The 23,267-nt window shown below is 42.4% G+C and overlaps 1 protein-coding gene across 2 annotated transcripts in view; it reads right to left on the bottom strand.

Annotated features, from left to right (window-relative positions):
- Positions 1-23,267, bottom strand: part of setd2 (SET domain containing 2, histone lysine methyltransferase) — a 70,277-nt gene that overhangs the window by 30,550 nt on the left and 16,460 nt on the right. For both annotated transcript variants that reach the window (XM_060921744.1, XM_060921745.1), the window contains exons 3-10: positions 15,137-15,158; positions 10,954-14,987; positions 8,975-9,106; positions 8,133-8,261; positions 7,925-8,048; positions 7,739-7,816; positions 7,493-7,590; positions 7,196-7,340 (exon numbers count right to left, since the gene is read on the bottom strand). In XM_060921744.1, the coding sequence (XP_060777727.1) occupies positions 7,196-7,340; positions 7,493-7,590; positions 7,739-7,816; positions 7,925-8,048; positions 8,133-8,261; positions 8,975-9,106; positions 10,954-14,987; positions 15,137-15,158 (4,762 nt within the window). The remainder of the gene's footprint in view (positions 1-7,195; positions 7,341-7,492; positions 7,591-7,738; positions 7,817-7,924; positions 8,049-8,132; positions 8,262-8,974; positions 9,107-10,953; positions 14,988-15,136; positions 15,159-23,267) is intronic.

Below are 23,267 nucleotides of genomic sequence, written 5' to 3'. Positions count from 1 at the left end.
CAAAAGTTTGGGGTCACTTTGAAATGTCCTTATTTTTGAAAGAAAAGCACTGTTCTTTTCAATGAAGATCACTTTAAACTAATCAGAAATCCACTCTATACATTGCTAATGTGGTAAATGACTATTCTAGCTGCAAATGTCTGGTTTTTGGTGCAATATCTCCATAGGTGTATAGAGGCCCATTTCCAGCAACTCTCACTCCAGTGTTCTAATGGTACAGTGTGTTTGCTCATTGCCTCAGAAGGCTAATGGATGATTAGAAAACCCTTGTACAATCATGTTAGCACAGCTGAAAACAGTTGAGCTCTTTAGGCCCTGTTTACATTATTTCGAATCAGCGGATCATCAGATTAACGTTTTTAAAACGATTCGCGCGCGCACACAAAATTTCTGTGCCCGCAACAAAACCGTTCCCCGTGCACACAGCAACGCCAATACACGGATACGCTAATCACATGACTAATTAGACGGCACGTCACATGATCCTAGTGCATATCGGGCATGCGCAAGTCACTCACCACTTGCAAGTGGAAGCATGTCGTTGTAAAAAATGAAGTATGCCAGTCTGTTATCGGCGGTACTGGTACTACAATGACGCCTTTTTTACACCGTGTATGGCCTTCGTGTTTATGCTAGAAGGATCCAACAGTGTTCGGTACACTCTTCACCTCGCAGAACGGCCGTTTTTTGCGATTACAACAAGACTATTTAGTGCTACGGTAACCAACACGCTTCCTGTATTGCTCATTCACATGACCAACGTGGCATGACCAACGCCAGCGAATCAGGAAGGTGGAGGTCACAGTGACGTTGTCCAATGACGACGTCAGCTAGAGTTCAGCACTGCGTATCCTCGTTCCTCAATGTTTACACAGCACCGGATCAGATACGTACTGGGTTGAATACGTGGGCCCTGGAGGATTCAAACTGTTCCGCCTGTGGAGTCGTTTTCCGGCGTTTTAATGTGCACGGACAGTGCATCCGCAACGAAAACGATACGGTCTAATGTAAACACCACCTTAGAGAAGCTATAAAACTGACCTTCCTTTGAGCAGATTGAGTTTCTGGAGCATCACATTTGTGGGGTCGATTAAATGCTCAAAATGGCCAGAAAAATGTCTTGACTATATTTTCTATTCATTTTACAACTTATGGTGGGAAATAAAAGTGTGACTTTTCATGGAAAACACAAAATTGTCTGGGTGACCCCAAACTTTTGAACGGTAGTGTATATCTAGTCGAGTCCACATAGATCGTCAAGCAAGTTGGAGAAACACGTTGCATGGATTGAAAACGTCTCGTAGACATAACTCTTTCTCAACTACTCCATACAGAATAACACCCTTTGGCGTAACATCGTATTTACATAACTTTTATGTACAAAATACGGCCAATCCGTACTAGTAGGCATCTCTGTAAAAACAGCTTTGCTCCCAGTTAAAATATCAACTGCTTACAGTAGCAATGGCATCTCATGTGAAAAGAACCCAAATGTGGTCAGCTTGGAAGCAGAGCTTTAATTTCAGTTCCACTAAAGCACTAGAATTCACACATATGAACTTCCTCCAGTGCACGTAATTTCAGGAACAGTATTTATGGCCCAAAAGAGGCACTTGAAGTCTCAGAGCAATTAACATGTTCCAGGTACACATCTGACCCAAATCAGCCCAGTATTGTTCCCTCAATACCCCTGGCTTTGATAGATCAGTGTGGCAATTATCTAGACAAAGGAGGATGTTTGATTTGATTGTGCTACACAGAATAGAGGTCTATAGGCTGCCAGGATGATGATCTGTTTGGGTCACCTTTTTACTTCTCTTAGGCTACGTTTACATTACGTCGAATCAGCGGATCATCAGATTAACGTTCTTAAAACAATTCGCGTTTACACTAAAACCGTTAGCCGTGCACACAGCAACACCAATACACGGATACGCTCGGCTCCGCAGGCATCCTGCACTCCAAATCACTCCGCCCTGAACAGCGAGTGCCCTCTGGAGGGTGCGCACTCCGGCCCTGCGCAGCTCACACAGCGCGCGAGTGAAGTGAACAAGCAGTGATTCGGGACTGAGCCGCTGCGTGTGTGATCCCAGCGCATATCACTTACCACTTGCAAGTGGAAGGATGGCAAGCCTAAAGACAATCATAACTACACAATGGGCAGTATTTGCATCAGTATTTGCAGTATTTTCATACTTTTATACTCTTTAATGAAAGGTGATACAAGGCGGAAGTCCGCGCCGTTTTTCAGCAGTCGCGTCACATGACCAACGCCAGCGAATCAGGAAGGTGGATGTCACAGTGACGTTGTCCAATGAGGACGCCAGCTAGAGCTCAGCACAGCGTATTTGCGTATCTCAATGTTTACACAGCACCGGACCAGATACGATCTGGATTGAATACGTGGACGCTGGCGGATTCCCGTTTCCCGGCTTTTCCAGGTGGTTTAATGTAAACGGACAGTGCATCTGCGAAGAAAACGAGACAGATACGGTCTAATGTAAACGCAGCCTTAGGCTACATCCACACGACAACGGCAACGAGATGTTATTTAAAAATATATCACGTCCAAATGGGCAACGATCAGTAAAATATCAGGTCCATATAGCAACGCAACGCTTGCTGAAAACGATGCAATACACATGGTCACACCTCTAGGGGCGCTGTAAGACGGTCCCTTCGGAGACACCAGAACAATAGAAGAAGTAACGACACATGCGCATAAACTATTATGCACGAGACTTCATATTAGCCACAAAGTCAGGAAAATCTGTTCGTAAAATTACATTATAATGACCAAATACAATGAAAAGTATTTTTCCAGTCTCACCTGTGAAAGGTAATCCTATGTGATCTCGTTTGGACGGCAAACCTGTTGGTACAGTTAAACGCAGCCAATCTTTATGCTCGGCTTTGACCTATCCAATATGGCGGCGAGGATGACGTATGATTCTACGCGGAAGGCGGCGTCTTTAATGGTCCGGAATAAATTGAATGCTACACGTTGATGGATTAATTTGTTGTTTCTCACCTGTGAAAGGTAATCCCATATGATCTCGTTTGGACGGCAAACCTGTTGGTACAGTTAAACGCAGCCAATCTTTATGCTCGGCTTTGACCTATCCAATATGGCGGCGAGGATGACGTATGATTCTACACGGAAGGCGGCGTCTTTAATGGTCCGGAATAAATTGAATGCTACACGTTGATGGATTAATTTGTTGTTTCTCACCTGTGAAAGGTAATCCCATATGATCTCGTTTGGACGGTAAACCTGTTGGTACAGTTAAACGCAGCACATGAATCTTTATTCTCCGCTTTTACCTATCCAATATGGAGGCGAGGATGACGCATGATTCTACGCGGAAGGCGGCGTCTTTAATGGTCCGGAATAAATTGAATGCTACACGTTGATGGATTAATTTGCTCCTCTACGCCCTTTTTGAGGAATGTATTGTAGGACTTAAACCCACATCTGAAGAGGTGAGATCGCTCCTTTTTTTCCCTATTTTTGCTGGCGGGATTGACTCTGCCCTAAGGGCTATTCTCTCTCTCTCTCACTTTGCACCATTACACAATAAATATTCACAGTGAAAATATTTTGTAAGCGTGTTTCATAAACCAAGTTATAGGATTTGTTGACAACTCGCATCGAGTTCGTTACACTTCTACCCGGCGTGAAGCACTCACAGTCATGTGGTTGTGACGTCATCGTAAACAAATCCGTTCTACTCATCCAGACGACTTCACAACGGCAACGTTGCCAGATCTTTCCACTCTGGAACCCGTTCTCAAAAAGATTGCGTTTTGGGCACCCAAAACGCCGGTGCCGTGTGGACGCCAGGCCTAAACGATAAGCAATTGTATCGGAGTCACCTGAATCCGTTGCCGTGTGGACAGGGCCTTATAGATAGTTTTCACATGACGTCACAGAGTCGGGGATTCCCTGGTGGCGGCCATCTTGGTGGGCCAGCTTACCGTATGGGTCACTGAGCACACATTGTAGCGCGCGAGTTACATTAATTTATATATTATTTACATTTATAGTTACATTACTACTATTTAAAGCTAGCAATGGTGCAGACTTCTTGTATTCACGGCTGTCGTAATAGGTCAAATGATGAAGTCAAGCGGAGCTTTTATGGAATTCCCACTGTACGGGAGCACGAAGGCGAGCAAACAAAGAAACTCAGCATACAAAGGAGGAATCAATGGCTTGCGAGAATCAACCGCAAGGATTTTCAGCCTTCCAAACACAGCAGAGTCTGCTCTGATCATTTTATAAGTGGTAAGTTGTTTAAATAAACAATCAATTGTGTTTAAGTTTGTTTTTGGAAACCAAAACATCGTGTAAACAATCTCTAGAGAATGCCTAACTGGAACCGCTGAGTGTACGTTTACATGGTACTGTAATACCACTAATGGATATAAAGTTTGTCTTAAATCAACTCGATATTATACACACACATTCATATGCAGTGTTGAGAGCTCTAAAATTCCAATGTTTACATACCTTGGCTGTAATTAGGACACGGCTCTCACTGATTTTTATATGGTGGACTTCACGGACCCAGCCACAGACAAAATAATTGTATGACTCCAGCGACTTGTATGCTTTGAGGTCGTCAAGTGTGTAGGCGCTTTTACTATTCACGAAATAGTTCACAATATCAGGGTACGATATGGATGGCAGCCCTGCACAGTCACTGGAAAATGCTTCTTTGTCCACTTCGTAGGGGTCAATTCCCCCAATCAAGGCCAGTTTGGCTGCATACCGTTGTCGTGAGATGTCGTCCAATGTATCCATATACTTCCGTTTGCTTGATTTTGCTGACATTGTTCTTTATTTTAGAAAACTGACTATATAACTTCATAAATTCGTCCGAGACAACGTGGCCGGTAGTGGCGATGGTCCGTTTTGTTTGCCCACCAAGATGGCGGCTGGGGGGTGTTCCCCGGGATGCCGTGACGTCAGTGAAAACTATCTATACCCTGTCCACACTAGGGATTTTGTACCGATACGAAACTACTTTCATACCGCAACACCTGTCCACACTAGCAACTATACCGGTACAGTAGCGGTATAACTGTATCGGTATGAAACCCACAAATGTATGGTTTTCATACCGGTACAGTATCGGTACAGTAGCGCTTCGCTGTAGTGTGGACAGATGAAGCGGCTCTGTATCGATACAAATATAATGCGCAAGCGCAATGAACCATTCCTACGTCTTCCGGGTTATTCATACAATACAATACGCACGTGCTTTCCAGCTGTAAATAAAACGTCAAAATGGCTCAAAACGACCGTGGAGCTACATGGAGCAAAGAAAGGGGGGAGAAAGGGAGGGAGGGGAAAAGAGGGAGGAAGAAAGGAGGGGAAAAGAGGGAGAAAGGGAGGGGAAGAGAAGGGAAGAGAGAGAAAGTGGGGGGGGAGAAAGGGAGATTCGTTTTGTTTCTTTCTCAACTGCCTCACGCGTTTTATACGATTTGACTGAATAAATGACCACCAGAAATACAGACTGTACATTGACAACAAAAAGCACACACGCGTTGTTTCATCCACCATATTCTCGGAAGGAAGTTACTCGGTAACCACGGAAACATTTTGCGCACGCGCATTTCAACTTCCGTGAAAGAAAACCGCAAACATTTCTCGCTAGTGTGGACAGATGAATTTAAGAATTAAATTAAATAAATTAAAGAATTTATTTGCAAATTATGGTGGAAAATAAGTATTTGGTCAATAACAAAAGTTCATCTCAATACTTTGTTATATACCCTTTGTTGGCAATGACAGAGGTCAAACGTTTTCTGTAAGTCTTCACAAGGTTTTCACACACTGTTGCTGGTATTTTGGCCCATTCCTCCATGCAGATCTCCTCTAGAGCAGTGATGTTTTGGGGCAACACGGACTTTCAACTCCCTCCAAAGATTTTCTATGGGGTTGAGATCTGGAGACTGGCTAGGCCACTCCAGGACCTTGAAATGCTTCTTACGAAGCCACTCCTTCGTTGCCCGGGCGGTGTGTTTGGGATCATTGTCATGCTGAAAGACCCAGCCACGTTTCATCTTCAATGCCCTTGCTGATGGAAGGAGGTTTTCACTCAAAATCTCACGATACATGGCCCCATTCATTCTTTCCTTTACACGGTTCAGTCATCCTGGTCCCTTTGCAGAAAAACAGCCCCAAAGCATGATGTTTCCACCCCCATGCTTCACAGTAGGTATGGTGTTCTTTGGATGCAACTCAGCATTCTTTCTCCTCCAAACACGACAAGTTGAGTTTTTACCAAAAAGTTCTATTTTGGTTTCATCTGACCATATGACATTCTCCCAATCCTCTTCTGGATCATCCAAATGCTCTCTAGCAAACTTCAGACGGGCCTGGACATGTACTGGCTTAAGCAGGGGGCACGTCTGGCACTGCAGGATTTGAGTCCCTGGCAGCGTAGTGTGTTACTGATGGTAGCCTTTGTTACTTTGGTCCCAGCTCTCTGCAGGTCATTCACTAGGTCCCCCCGTGTGGCTCTGGGATTTTTGCTCACCGTTCTTGTGATCATTTTGACCCCACGGGGTGAGATCTTGCGTGGAGCCCCAGATCGAGGGAGATTATCAGTGGTCTTGTATGGCTTCCATTTTCTAATAATTGCTCCCACAGTTGATTTCTTCACACCAAGCTGCTTACCTATTGCAGATTCAGTCTTCCCAGCCTGGTGCAGGTCTACAATTTTGTTTCTGGTGCCCTTTGACAGCTCTTTGGTCTTGGCCATAGTGGAGTTTGGAGTGTGACTGTTTGAGGTTGTGGACAGGTGTCTTTTATACTGATAACGAGTTCAAACAGGTGCCATTAATCCAGGTAACGAGTGGAGGACAGAGGAGCCTCTTAAAGAAGTTGTTACAGGTCTGTGAGAGCCAGAAATCTTGCTTGTTTGTAGGTGACCAAATACTTATTTTACCGAGGAATTTACCAATTAATTCATTAAAAATCCTACAATGTGATTTCCTGGATTCTTTCCCCCCATTCTGTCTCACATAGTTGAAGTGTACCTATGATGAAAATTACAGGCCTCTCTCATCTTTTTAAGTGGGAGAACTTGCACAATTGGTGGCTGACTACATACTTTTTTGCCCCACTGCAAGTGTGAACACAGCATTAAGTAGGTTGTACTTTGTTAGGGCCAAACCCACTTACTGTAGTCAGAGCACTGACAGCTTCTTTCTTCCGAGACCGCTCCCTTTGCTTCTTCCCCACTGCTGCCCGTACACTGACGCGATTCTCTCCACCCAGGAAGCCCCGGCAACTTGGTGCTCCACAGTAACACTTCTGTGCCTCTTTCCTGGAAGATGATGATGATCGAAAATTGTAAACAACAAAGACTTTTTTTTTTTTTTTTGGAAAAATTAGGCCTGTTGGACTTTACAGATAGAGGCAAGAAACTGAAATGAATGTATTGCTGTTGCAGAAGGAAAGTAAATGAAGAAAATTTACCCATATCTTTGGAACTGGTAATCAAAAGTGAGCTCTGTCCCAGCATTTACAGCTTTAGTGGTAAAGAAGCCAACTCTGAGCTGACCATTCACTGTCCACTGTGGAAAACAACAACAAGAACCCTCCAGACAACGTGGGAATTTATCCTAACACCACATGTTCAAATGAAAAGATGCTACACAAACACTAAGACTTTAATTAGACTTTTAAACTATTTTAAGCTCAGCATACTAGTACAGCACTGACCTTCTGAGTTTCACAGTTGGGCTCACAGCTGTGGTTCATAAACCTTGAGCAGTTGCCTTTCAGTGTGGCATCAATGATCTGTAAATGAAACAAAGGAGACTCAGTAGAATTTCTACATGAAATGCAATTGAATGATAAAAGCAAGGTGTTGTCGATGGCACATGTTTGTGTCTGACCAAAGTTCACCTCATTATTCTTCAAAGCCATGAAGTAATAGTGGACATTCTTGCTGCGAGCGTACTCTTTTACCCGTGACTTGAACTCCCTGTGATCCAGAACCTCACCGCAATACTCCAACACAAACGTGTTTCTGCATTAAATCAACCGCAGTTAAATTCTGTGTCTCAATGAAGTCTTTTATGATATATTGGTCTTATGTGCACTTGGTACTTACGGCTGTAAGTCTTTGGCAGCCCGCAAACCCCAGCCTTTGCTTTCAGTGAGAATGACTTCGAAGTCCGCATGCTGCTTCATCTGAAAGCGCCGGTTTGAGCAATATACTCCATTTAAGCACCGTGATGAGCTTATAAGAAAAAGAAACAATAGTTTTCAGTATGTTTTAAATGGCTCATCACGGAGAGTAAAGCTAAACTTTGCATAAGAGTGATTCCACGCTTACGGGTACTGAAATGGGGACATGAACTTATTTTTAAAAATTCACCTAAAACCATTTCTTTTTTTACCATCAGGTCACAAAACATGTAATCTTTAATGAATGATATGTTAAAAGATAACTTTAATTTTCTGAGATGTAATAAAAACATATTTATATGCCAAAGTCAGAACGTAACAGAAGTGTTGTGGACATATATATTCTCAATTTTAACAATGTCGAATTACTTTTTGAAACATAGGAAGGTGATGTTTTAGCAAATATAATTAATAAACGTGTGTAGTAGAATAAACATACACATTCTTTCAATAAGATTAACATGGTATATAGCTAGATTGTAATTAATTTGTAACAGACGCGAGATGGACAATCGTAACAGAAGTAATGTAACAGACATCATTTTGGAACTCATAGGCTTGACTTTGGCATATAAATATGTTTTTATTACATCTCAGAAAATTAAAGTTCTCTTTTAACATATCATTCATTAAAGATTACATGTTTTGTGACCTGATGGTAAAAAAAGAAATGGTTTTAGGTGAATAAGTTCATGTCCCCATTTCAGTACCCATAAGCGTGGAATCACTCGTAAGCAAAACTTTCAGCAGTTTGAGCTCACACACCATTCGATCATCAGCAGGCGATTTAAACAATCTTCTCCACAAGCCATAACCCCCTGCGCACGCTCCTCTCTTGAAAGGACAGGACACTCGCACTGCATTCGCTTAATATCTCGATGAGACTTATTCTTCTTGCTGTTTTTTAACAGAGATTGGATGAGATGTCAGTTATTTGCTATTTTTCAATCATTAGGAAGAATTTCAGAAGGCATTCACTGCTTTACGTACACAATACAGAAAACAGTATCTTATCAATAACTAATAATAAATAAAACATTCCATGTACAAGCTAGTCAAACACCGAAACATTTGCTGAAATATTCTCTAAAATTGTTCTCCCATAAAATGCAAACATAAGTATTTATGCAAGAGCTGAGCTTGAGTGCAATGAAAAAAGACAACAAATTTATTCTGGGGGGGAAAAAAAATGCAAATAAGGACTACAGATGTCACAATTATAATTTTTTAAGACAGTGAAAGAGAACCTAACCCCAACATGACTTTAGGTTTGCAAAGCAGCTTAATTTAACAGATAAGGTTATAGATCGGTCAGACCAATCACCTAACCGACTCATTATCAAACAGCCTCTCTTAAAGGAACAGTCCACCGTACTTCCATAATGAAATATGCTCTTATCTGAATTGAGACGAGCTGCTCCGTACCTGTCCGAGCTTTGCGCGACCTCCCAGTCAGTCAGACGCAATCAGACGCGCTGTCACTCCTGTTAGCAATGTAGCTAGGCTCAACATGGCCAACGGTATTTTTTTGGGGCTGTAGTTAGATGCGACCAAACTCTTCCGCGTTTTTCCTGTTTACATAGGTTTATATGACCAGTGACATGAAACAAGTTCAGTTACACAAATTGAAACGTAGCGATTTTCTATGCTATGGAAAGTCTGCACTATAATGACAGGCGTACTAACACCTTCTGCGCGCTTCGACAGCGCATCGATATCTGAGCTCCGTATCAATGCGCTGCCGAAGCACGCAGAAGGTGTTAGTACGCCTGTCATTATAGTGCGGACTTTCCATAGCATAGAAAATCGCTACGTTTCAATTTGTGTAACTGAACTTGTTTCATGTCACTGGTCATATAAACCTATGTAAACAGGAAAAACGCGGAAGAGTTTGGTCGCATCTAACTACAGCCCCCCAAAAAAATACCATTGGCCATACTGAGCCTAGCTACATTGCTAACAGGAGTGACAGCGCGTCTGACTGCGTCTGACTGACTGGGAGGTCGCGCAAGGCTCGGAGAGGTACGGAGCAGCTCGTCTCAATTCAGATAAGAGCATATTTCATTATGGAAGTACGGTGGACTGTTCCTTTAACTCTAGATTATTTTATGCTAGATTCTGATATTTTGAGTGAAACTACTAAATATTAAAAACATTAAAAATTATTCTATCCATAGTCACTGGATATGAGCAATCGCACGTTCCGATCGGCTACTTTACGACTAGGATATCGCTCATATACCGTGAGTAGAGGAAAAACAAAAGGACAGAGCGTGTTGCTGAACCAACCAAGGACGAAATAAAAACTCTACTCGAAAACAAAACCTCAAAAAAAGTATTTGACAGTAAGAACTTTTTTCCTTTTCTTTTTTTTTAAATAATTATAGCATTTTCCACAAATTGCTACTGTCATTTTGCCGGTTTGTTTACATTCTACGTGGACATTTTTTTGTCGGACGTTTTGTATCAAAAAAAAAGTTTTTAGTTATCAAATTTGCAAAAAATAAAAATGCTCCGTTTCTCAAAATCCAATGAATGTGGACAGAATAAAACAGTTATTTCACCCATTCTCATCATACATGGCTTATAGCCAACTCGGTGCTACGTGCCTCGTCAGCCACCAGCTCATGTACGACTCGATTTTGTGGAATAACTTAAATATTATACACTTCAGACTTGTACAGTCTTCAGAACGGGGGGGAAAAAAAAAAAAAAAGATTTAATCCAGGAGAAGACATACTGACCGTTCTGTCAGGTAGACGTTTTCCTCAATGAGATCAAAATAAGGAGGCATCTTTTTATGCTTAGATTTCTCTTTCCAGACAGCAGAATCCAAAAAGTCTTTCAGACTAAGCAGTGGCCATTGTTTTTCTTCTTGCTGGGAGGATACCTTGGTCTCTTTCGTGTCCTTGTAGCTCTCACGCTCCTCTAAACATTCACGCTTATAAGCAAGACCTGCCTCTGCCTCATTGTCTGATTCGGACTCCAGTTCTGGCCGTCTTTTCTTGGGTGGACCCCTGCCTCTATGAGGTTTCTGGCTGCATTCCCTTGGAGGCTCTGCGATTATCTGACTCTCTGCAGTGGCTGTTACAAAGCTGCAATTGCTGCTTATCTCATTGGCTTGGACAAAAGCAGATGATGTTGGAGGTTTTCTAGAAGGTATAACACCACCGGCAAGTCCAAACGCTTTCCCCTCATAATCTTCTTCATGGTCATTAGTTAAAGAGTCTGGGTGAATCTGGTACATTGACTCATGAAAAGGAGAAGGCACTAGTGTATTGGCTGGTATACTTTTATCAGAGACTTTTGCCTGGGTCCAGTAACCACTACCTTGCCTGGTAAATGCACTTCCCATCTGGGATGACCGTTGAGTGCTGTGACTGCTGTCTGGCTGTTGAAACGTGCTGCTGGGCTGCTCTGTTTGGGTGAAGTCACAAGCCACGTTCAAACCATTCTGAGGCCCAAGATTATCTGTGCAACTAAAGTCTACAAATTGTTCCCTTCCTCCCTTTCTTCCATGCCAGCTATCTGGATTATCATGATACTGGTGACAACCTGATTCAAACTCTCTTTGAGTATAAGTAGGTACTTGGTCAGTTGGGACACAAGTCTTTGGTCTTTCTTTGACAGTGCAGTTCCGGTCTGTGTGAGCCACTGTTGTCGTTGCCTCAGACTGGCTAGTGCTGTCAACCATGTTGCTCTGGGACTGGTAGGGCATTTGCACAGAAGCCATACATTTATTCTCAGCAACTGACAAGATATCATGTTTGTTTCCTTCAGCTGAAGCTTCCACAGGCTTTATTGGAGTGTTGAGACTATTAGGAATTTCACTGTTAATGCTTATACTCAACTCATCTGTCTGATAAGTTAGCTGATGCTGCCCAGAGAGAGCTGATGGGCTAGCTGGCGGTGTTGGCTGGTCAGTTGTCTCAAGGGTAATGGTAGAATTTTTTGGCACAACCACCACAGAATGTAGCCGCTTCAAAGAGACATGTCCATCATCTGAATCCGAGTCCGAGTCGTCCGTTTCACTTCCCTCACTGTGGCTTTTACCATCGCAGTTGAACGACACAGACTCTTGAGGCAAAGGCTTATACGAGTCATCACTGTTCAATTTGTCAGAATTGGCATGTTCCTGATCAAGATGAATAACATCATCTGGACTGCAATTAGCTTTCAGAAGAACTTGATTCACCAGGGATTTGTCAGATACATGATCGCACCCTTCCTTACTGATTTGTTGGGCCTCAATAGCAAATGGCTGATCATGATCTTGCTTGATTTCTTTCTCAGAATTTGGTGTTGCCTCGTCAGTCTGCTCTTCCAGCTCGGACTTTAGTGAATCCATCATAGGCGCCTCTTTCTTTGAGCATTTTTCTTCATGGCTAGCATCACTGTTAAATTCTATTTTCTTAACTGAAATGACCTTTTTCACAGAGGAAGACTCGCTGTTCATCTTTTGAGGGGTCTGATTTTCTGACGTGTCTTGACCAACAATATCCCACCGCGACTTTTTAACATGAGCACCCTTGTGTTTTATAACTGCAGCGTTAGTCTGTTCAGGCTTGATGTCTGACTGCTCAGTAACTTTTTGAGAGGCTTCGACATTCATGGGCAGTCCAGTGACTTGGTTACTGAGAAACAACTGGGAAACAAATTTAGTGTTAGGTTTCAAGCATTCTCCAGGGGATAATTCTTTCACAGAAAGAGTGTCGGCCAATGAACCTAATGAATCCTGACTGGGGGTGTAGCCTAGACAAGGTGGCTCATTCAAGCTAGAAGGATCGGTTTTGAAAAAGGTACCAACATCTGCCACATTAGTCTGTGCGTCTTTCAAGAGCTGTACTTTATTTTGAATTAGAATGTCTGCCTGCTTCCCAAGTTGATCATCCTCTAAAGAAATGTCCTTGAGAGTAACGTGACATTTACTAATATTTACTTCACTGACAGCTGGCCACTTTTCTGCAACGTCCGAATCTTTTTCTTCACCTTGGACTTCAGTAGGACTTTTTAAACTGTCCTTTAGGATAACTTGCTGTTTCTGTTGAGAAGAATTATTTGTTAATTTAGACTGGCTGCTTTCTTCATGTTGGGAACAAACATCCACCTTGAATTCTCCCTGAGACTTGATTTTGTCAGAACCCAAGTGTGGAAGTTTTGCATTAATATTTAATTTTGCTACTGATTGTCCATCTGTTCCAATACTACTTGACTTTGACTCAGAATTATTTGGTTTTTTAACAGATGACCTAGGAGACCGGTCTGAGCTTTGAAATCGAGTTTTTATTTTGTGCTCATCATCAGAGTCAGAACTCCCACTGGTTTTTTGGACCTTTTTCTCAGACCGTGACATGTTATTCAAATTGGGTGTTTTACCATGTACCTCCGATTTTGAATGGGAACTGGGCTTTTTATGACTGGCTTCAGTCTCGGGAGAACTCCTTTTACTAGGTTCAGAGCCACTAGTTCTCCCAGATCTCTCCGCTCTTGAGTATTGTGTTCTTTTGTCTGATTCTGATGAATGAGGAGAAGATCTTGAGTCTCTGTAGGATTTTGAATGAGAGGATGTCTTTGAATCTCTTTGCGAGCTAGAGTATGTAGAGGATCGGCTTGAGTCGCTGCCCCGAGTCCTGGGCTTCCTCAGATCATCTTCAGAGTCAGAGCTGTCCCGAGATCTGCCATCACCACGGGAGCGGGACCTCCTCCGTTCACGTGAACTTCTGTGGGATCTCCTTTCGGAATCATGGTAATGTGACCTATCTGACCTTGACTGTCTTTCATTTCTTGATCTCTCAGATCTGGAGTAGGAAGAACTTGTTCGAGAACTTCGTGATCTAGAACGCGACCGACTCTTGGTCCTTCTTCGGTCAGAACGGGAAGATCGCGAGGATGCGTGTCTAGTGTCTCTCTCCGATTTACATCGGCCAGACCCTTTTTCGTCTTTCTCCTCTCTCTTTTCAGATCTGGATCTGTCCGAGACTTCACTTTTGGAGCTTGTGGACTTCTTAACAGTACTCTGAATATCACACTTTGCCACATTCTTGGAGTCACTACACTTTTGGCTGGAAGATGTCCGAATAGACAGCTCACCATCAATGTCAGAACCTGGCAGAACATTGTCTGAGTGATGGACACTTCTGCTGTGTTCAGGCTCAGAAATACTATCCTTACACTCTTTCCCAATATGGGAGGAATCAGTTGGTCCCTTAAGATGAATGTCCAATTTCTCCTGAACGTTCTCCTCTTTGTTAACTTTTTCAGAACAGTCAGTGACAGAGTTGTGTTGGAACGGAGCCACAGAGGGTTCACCTTCAAGTCTGGCTGTAGATCTAAGTAAAACTTCAGTATCTGAGGTGGTATCATTTAAAATAGCACTGACAGTGGGACGCTCAGACACACTCAGAATCTGTTTCTTAAAATGCACCTTGGAGGCGAGGGGTACTGGGGACTGTGTTGCCTGGGACTCAGCCACAACAGAGGGATCGATTTGCTCATTCTTGCTTTCAGCCCTCTGTGCTGCTAGGTCTGCAGAGGGCAAATTTGTAGATTGCACTGCAGGAGAAATTTCACTTGCAGCCTTCTCTGGACTTGGTGGGACAAGGAACACTTTCTGGCGTGGCTTCTTCGTCTGGGTGAAGCTGAAAGAGACCTTCTGTCGACCCTGTTCCTCAAGGTTCACTTTAGTCTTTGTTCCTTTATGCAGGAGATGGTTTGTTAAAACAACTCTAGGAGCAAGGCCTTTAAATATGACTTGCTTTGAGGTGTTTTCAACCTTGATCTGGGAATGAACAAAAAAGGCAAAAATATATTCTGCAATTAAAACATTTTGACATATTTACCCAACTGGAAATAAAGAGATTACAATGGAATAAACAGTAATCAGAATTTTTTTAAGTGATGAGAAAGGAAGGAAGAAAGCTTGCATACCGAACCATCAAGTGTCTTTTCCCTGAAGTTGATCAGCAGCAGCAACAAGCAAAGGAAAAAGAAAAACTTGAATTAATATTTTGGAATGAAGTTAGTAAGAAACCAAAACTGGTTTGAAATTATGTAAAAAAAAAAAGTAAAAACTTTCCACTAGTTGAACAATGATTCCCCACACGTGTTACTTTGGCAGTGGTATATTGATGACTGCCAGCGTAATTCCTTAGATTAAAAATTGCATTTATTAATCCATTCATAGAAATAAACATGCATCATTTTTGATATATGTCAATGACATGAATACAGGTAGAGAGAGAGAGAGAGAGAGAGAGAGAGAGAGAGAGAGAGAGAGAGAGACACACTGGATGTGAATTACCCTACAAGTTTGCTCGCTAGCGACTACATTCCTCTTGTAAAGAAGACAGGAAACAGCTGCATTTGTAGTCAGCCTGTAGTTTTATGACCGTAGTATAGCACAAAGTGATGTCCATCCATTACCAAAATGACCAAGAGGACAAGCTTCTGGAATGAAGTTGCTTATAAAACAAAATGGATTGTTCTACTGAAATGTGTTAAACAAAATAATTGCTTGCTATCCCCCCCCCCAATGCTAGTTTGCTTTTATTGAGACGATAACATCTTGTTCCGGCATGCGATCACGTGTAATAGTGGGCTGTATTGCAGTCTTATGATGCATTTTCAAGCAGCAGAATGTTGTAGATAAATAAAAAGATAATTCAAATTGACATGAAGTTCCTTTTTTTGGATGATCTATGGCAACACCTGGCAAGTTTTTAAGCAGCCTTTTGTAACAGCAGTGCTCTACTTAAACGACATGCACAAGTCGCTTTCCTCTTCACAAGTGTGTAAAACAGAAATAAAACAGCAAATACTGTAGATCAGTAACTTGATAGATCTACTTGTATTAGCAGTTTTAATTATTGCATTAAGGCCATGATTTCTTACAATATCAAACATTTATAGAATTTCACTTCCACTATATTGTAATCAAGAAGCCTGTACGATTTCAGCTTGCACACACAGTCTGGAAATTCTGCTGTGCTTTTGTGGTGAACACGCTAGTTTATAATAATAATAATAATAATAATAATAATAATAATAATTATTATTATTATTATTATTATTATTATTATTATCAGAAGGAATAAAGTTGGTTATCTAAAAATCATTTAGATAATCCAGCCACTGGGGATGCATAAGCGTACTCTTGGTGCCGGTCCCAAGCCTGGACAAATTGGAGAGGGTTGTGTCAGGAAGGGCATCCGGCGTAAAACCATGTCAAATCTAACACGCGGATTGAAAAGAGAAATACCATATCGGATCGGTCGGGGCCCGGGTTAACAACGACTGCCTTCGGTACTGTTTGTCAACAGGGTGCCGGTGGAAAGTATGCTACTGTTGTGTCAAAACGGAGGGGGGGAGCATATTAGGAGAGAGTGTGAAAGATGGAAGGGAAGGAGCTTAGAACTGAGGGTAAGAACACTGAATGTGGGAACACTGACTGGCAGAGCGAGAGAGTTAGCAGGTATGATGGAAAGAAGGAACTTGGACATTGTGTGTGTGCAGGAGACGAGATGGAAGGGAAGCAAGGCCAAGAACGCTGGAGGTGGATGCAAGTCGATGGAGAGAGAAATGGTGCTGGTATTGTTTTGAGGGGAGAGTTGGTCAACAGTGTGATTGATGTGAAGAGGGTGTCAGATAGAGTGATAGGGATGAAGTTGGAGATTCAAGGAGGGGTAATCAATCAATGTTGTGTACAACCCCGATTCCAAAAAAGTTGGGACAAAGTACAAATTGTAAATAAAAACGGAATGCAATGATGTGGAAGTTTCAAAATTCCATATTTTATTCAGAATAGAACATAGATCACATATCAAATGTTTAAACTGAGAAAATGTATCATTTAAAGAGAAAAATTAGGTGATTTTAAATTTCATGACAACATCATCTCAAAAAAGTTGGGACAAGGCCATGTTTCCCACTGTGAGACATCCCCTTTTCTCTTTACAACAGTCTGTAAACATCTGGGGACTGAGGAGACAAGTTGCTCAAGTTTAGGGATAGGAATGTTCACCCATTCTTGTCTAATGTAGGATTCTAGTTGCTCAACTGTCTTAGGTCTTTTTTGTCGTATCTTCCGTTTTATGATGCGCCAAATGTTTTCTATGGGTGAAAGATCTGGACTGCAGGCTGGCCAGTTCAGTACCCGGACCCTTCTTCTACACAGCCATGATGCTGTAATTGATGCAGTATGTGGTTTGGCATTGTCATGTTGGAAAATGCAAGGTCTTCCCTGAAAGAGACGTCGTCTGGATGGGAGCATATGTTGCTCTAGAACCTGGATATACCTTTCAGCATTGATGGTGTCTTTCCAGATGTGTAAGCTGCCCATGCCACACGCACTAATGCAACCCCATACCATCAGAGATGCAGGCTTCTGAACTGAGCGCTGATAACTTGGGTCGTCCTTCTCCTCTTTAGTCCGAATGACACGGCGTCCCTGATTTCCATAAAGAACTTCAAATTTTGAGTCGTCTGACCACAGAACAGTTTTCCACTTTGCCACAGTCCATTTTAAATGAGCCTTGGTCCAGAGAAGACGTCTGCGCTTCTGGATCATGTTTAGATACGGCGGCTTCTTTGAACTATAGAGTTTTAGCTGGCAACGGCGGATGGCACGGTGAATTGTGTTCACAGATAATGTTCTCTGGAAATATTCCTGAGCCCATTTTGTGATTTCCAATACAGAAGCATGCCTGTATGTGATGCAGTGCCGTCTAAGGGCCCGAAGATCACGGGCACCCAGTATGGTTTTCCGGCCTTGACCCTTACGCACAGAGATTCTTCCAGATTCTCTGAATCTTTTGATGATATTATGCACTGTAGATGATGATATGTTCAAACTCTGCAATTTTACACTGTCGAACTCCTTTCTGATATTGCTCCACTATTTGTCGACGCAGAATTAGGGGGATTGGTGATCCTCGTCCCATCTTTACTTCTGAGAGCCACTGCCACTCCAAGATGCTCTTTTTATACCCAGTCATGTTAATGACCTATTGCCAATTGACCTAATGAGTTGCAATTTGGTCCTCCAGCTGTTCCTTTTTTGTACCTTTAACTTTTCCAGCCTCTTATTGCCCCTGTCCCAACTTTGAGATGTGTTGCTGTCATGAAATTTCAAATGAACCAATATTTGGCATGAAATTTCAAAATGTCTCACTTTCGACATTTGATATGTTGTCTATGTTCTATTGTGAATACAATATCAGTTTGAGATTTGTAAATTATTGCATTCCGTTTTTATTTAGAATTTGTACTTTGTCCCAACTTTTTTGGAATCGGGGTTGTATGCGTATGCCCCACAGGTTGGATGTGAGAATGAAGAGAAAGAGTCTTTCTGGGAAAAGATGGATGAGAAGTGGTAAAGTATACCAAGGGAGGAGCGCGTGCTGATAGGAGCAGATTTCAACGGACATGTTGGCGAGGGAAACAGAGGAGATGAGGGCGTGATGGGCAGATATGGTGCAAGAGAGAGAAATGTGGAAGGGCAAATGGTGGTTGATTTTTCAAAGAGGATGAATTTGGCAATAATCAATACATACTTCGAGAAGAAAGAGCAGCACAGAGTGACGTTTAAGAGTGGAGGAAGATCTACACAGGTGGACTACATACTCTGCAGAAGGGGCAACTTGAAGGAGATCGGAGACTAAAAGTGATGGCAGGGGAGAGTGTAGCTAGACATCGAGTGGCCATGTACAGGATGAGCTTGAAAGTGAAAAAGAGGAAGCGTGAAATAGTGGAGCCGAAGATTAAGTGGTGGAAACCAGCGCTCGAAACTAACGGTGTCCCGATGTCCCGGGGACCATAAAAAATGTCATCGGGACACAAAATTATCATATCTGGGACAATCCCGGGACAATGGAAAAAAATAGATCTCGAAAAAAAGTTCTACATTAATATTATTTACAAAGCCGTAACACATACGTAGACATTCACCTAATTTGTCAATTTTAATTTTAAAACGTTAACAGCGAAAAATACATAGTAGCTACACTTTCGATGCACCTGCATCCGTAGGCTACAGAGCAGCGCATTCTGTTCTAGAATCTTCGGCCGGAGTCCGCATTATATGGACTTGGAATGGAATTGCTACCGCACATGCTGCGCCGACTCTTGCCAGAACAAAAATGCTGAAGTGGTTGAAGCGGACCGACCGCGGGGAAGAAACTGAAAGCCCAGACATAACGTCTCCGGGACCTTCAGGATCCAAAGCGTCATCGCCTGGTCTGCAGGCAACGCTAGCAACTGAATGAACTTAATGAACACTGTTAGACACGTTATAAAATACAACAGGAATGATGTGGATGATATTGACGGAAGATACCGTTCAACAGAATAAGTGAGTTTTCTTGGTGTCTTTCTCGTTCAGAAAGTTTAGTCAGTCAGCAGCACAGCTAGGCTCGGACCTGCCACTATGTTGATGTTGCTAACATTTGCACCCGGCAGCGAAAGTTCATAAAAATGGATAACGGAAAGTTCATAAAAATGGATAACGGAAAGTTCATAAAAATGGATAACGGTAATGGTGAAAATTATAAGTTGGCCTTATAAGTACCAACAGATATTCAAGGTATAAGTAGATGAAATGAACATAAAAGGGGTCTTATTTTCAACTAAAGTGTACTGCAGATGTAGGGAGTTGAAACATTTTCTGAATGAGCTAGTTGGCCCCTTTAAATAAACGGGTATCTATTCATACAGTGAGATCGCCAAAGTTTAATAAACTGAAAATGCAATAACTGTAATTTTGAAGTAGATGATGTATTGGACATGTGTCGCTTGTGTCTTGTGACTTATTGTAAAAATGATATAAAGGGTTCAAAATTGCATAGTTACAAATATAATAGTAACTTCATATGATAATATTAACCACTGGTTATTTCAGAGAGGAAAAAATGGGGACACTATTGCTTCCATTCGGGACAATACAACACAGAATTCGGGACCACTGGGGGACACAAAGAAAAAAAAAAGTTAATTTCGAGCCCTGGTGGAAACTAAAAGAGATTGATCAACAGAAGGAGCTTAGGGAAGAAATGAGACGAGCATTGAGTGGTAATGGAAGTCTACCAGAAGATCGGGATACTACTGCTGTACTAGTAAGAGAGGCAGCAAGGAAGGTGCTAGGGTGGTCATCGGGAAGGAAGACCAGGAGACATGGTGGTGGAACAAAGAAGTGTAGGAAATTATAAAAGAGAAGAGGCTAGCAAAGAATTGGGACAATCAGAGAGATGAGGAAAGCAGGCGGTTATACACAGAGATGAGACAGAAGACAAAAAGAGCAGTAGCGAAGGCGAAAGCAGATGCATACCAGGAGTTGTACGAAAGACTGGAGACCAAAGGAGAGAAATACCTGTACAAACTAGCTAGGCAGAGAAGCGAGGGATGTACAGCAGGTAAGAGTGATGAAAGATGTAAATGGAAATGTGCTGACAAGCAAAGAGTGTATTAAGAAGGTGGAAAGAGTACTTTCAGGATTTATTAAATGAGGAGAATCCAAGAGAGAAAAGGTCAAATTCATTGGAGACAGCAAATCAGGAAGCAGAGTTAGTTAGTAAGGATGAGGTGAGGGCAGCCATGAAGAGAATGAAGACTGGGAAAGCAGTCGGACCAGATGATATCCCGATTGAGGCTTGGAGATGTTTGGGTGAGACGGCTGTGGAGTTCCTAACGAAATTGTTTAATAAGATCCTAGAGAATGAGAAAATGCCAAATGAATGGAGAAAGAGTGCGCTAGTCCCAATATACAAGAATAAGGGAGATGTACAGAGCTGCAGTAATTACAGAGGAATAAAATCAATGAGCCACACCATGAAGCTATGGGAAAGGGTATTGGAGGCGAGATTGAAAAGAGAGGTAGCAATCTGTGAACAGCAGTATGGGTTTATGCCAAGGAAGAGCACATCGGATGCAATTTTTGCTTTAAGAATGTTAGTGGAGAAGTACAGAGAAGGCCAGAGAAAGCTACATTGTGTGTTTGTAGACCTGGAGAAGGCATACGATAGAGTGCCGAGAGAGGAGTTATGGTATTGTATGAGAAAGTGTGGAGTGAATGAGAAGTATATTAGAGTGGTGTAAGAACAGTGAAACAGCAGTGAGGTGTGCAGTTGGAACGACTGAATGGTTCAAGGTGAAACTTCATCAAGGATCTGCTTTGAGTCCTTCCTTGTTTGCCATAGTGATGAATAGCTTGACCGACGAAGTGAGGCAAGAGTCACCATGGAACATGATGTTTGCGGATGATATTGTGATGTGGTGGAAGTAGAAAGGAGGTTGAGTTGGGTTTAGAGAGATGGAGATACGCATTGGAACGAAGAGGAATGAAGGTGAGCAGTAGCAAAACAGAATACATGCGCATCAATGAGAATGGGGATGAGTGTAGTGAAGATGCAAGGAGTCGGCGTAAAGAATGTTGGTGAATTCAAGTACCTGGGGTCAACTGTGCAGAAAAATGGGGGCTGCAATAGTGAGGTGAGAAAGCGAGTGCAGGCAGGGTGGAGCAGTTGGAGAAGGATTTCGGGAGTCATTTGTGATAGGGAAGTCCCAGCAAAAGTGAAAGGCAAGGTGTATAAGACAGTAGTGAGACCAGCTGTGATGTACGGGTTGGAGACCGTCCCCTTAACGAAGAGGCAGGAGGCGGCGGAGTTGAGGATGTTAAGGTTTGCGATGGGAGGTTGGACAGGATAAGGAACGAGCACATCAGAGGGACAGCACATGTGGAGAGCTTGGGAATGAAGCTAAGAGAGATGAGACTGAGATGGTACGGGCACATCCTGAGAAGAGATGCAGAGCATGTTGGAAGGAGAATGTTGAGGATGGAGCTGCCAGGCACACGAAAACAAGGAAGGCCAAAGAGGAGATACACGGATGTGGTGAGAGAGGACATGAAAGTGGCAAGTGTGGTAGAGAAGGATGCGGAAGACAGGGAGCAATGGAGACAAAAGATCCGCTGTGGCGACCCCTAATCGGGAGCAGCCAGATAATGATGATGATCTAAAAATCATTTAGATGTCCAGGAATTGTATTGCTTATGCAGCTGAGGAGAAACAGTATAAATGACAACTGGAGTTATAATCAGTCATATTTATTGATTGTATGCATCACACCTGAAAGTATGGACAAGTTATTAGCCTAGGACAACCATACTGCATGTCTGAGCAATTTGTTTTTCCATTCTCAGTGGTAATTAATAGCTCAATTTTTTTGTAATTAACATAATTGTTACATGGTATTAATTAATATCAACCTCTTTTCTACCATCCATTGTAAATTTTACTTACCCTCCAGTTGCTTCAGTGCGACATGCTACTAGCACTCGCATCAACCAAGGATGTATTCTGGTCATTAATAATAAATTACAGATGACGGACAGACTTTTACGAATCCAGATGACGTGTGGATTCGCAGGCATATGAAAAGTGAGCAAAGCACAGAAAAATGTAGTGCATTCATTCAACTATGCTAACAGCAAGTCAGGTGAAAAGAGAGCTGCAGCCATCAAAAGATATTAGAAGGAAAAGAATGAGGACTGTGGCTACACAGTACCATCTCCTCCCCAGGGATACGAGTATTCACTTATTTTCATTAATTAAAGTTCACAACGTCTTTGATCATCGAAGAAATTGTGGAAGGCCAAGGAAGACCTGGAAAAAAAATACACTGAAGATCGAAAAGTTGAATGCTGGTCAAGATGTTTTAGATCAAAAAGAGAATGGGAGCGTCGACTCAAACCCCCGATCTTGGGGAAAACCTGATGATAAAAGGAAGCTGATTATTACGATGACCGGATCCCATCAGCACCGGATTCCCCCCCCAAAGCTGTGTCCGTTCTCCTCTACTTTTCTCCCTGTACACCAACAGCTGCACCTCCAGTCATCAGTCTGTCAAGCTCCTAAAGTTTGCAGACGACACCACCTTCATTGGACTCCTCTCTGATGAGGAGGAGTCTGCCTACAGGTGGCAGATTGACCATCTGGGGTCCTGGTGCAGGCAGAACAACTTAGAGCTTAATGCTCTAAAGACAGTTGAGATGATTGTAGACTTCAGGAGG

This window comes from Neoarius graeffei, chromosome 5, assembly GCF_027579695.1.
Source record: "Neoarius graeffei isolate fNeoGra1 chromosome 5, fNeoGra1.pri, whole genome shotgun sequence".
NCBI classification, from domain to species: domain Eukaryota; kingdom Metazoa; phylum Chordata; class Actinopteri; order Siluriformes; family Ariidae; genus Neoarius; species Neoarius graeffei.
Note: the sequence above shows the minus strand (reverse complement) of the source record. Positions and strands in the feature narration are given on the sequence as shown.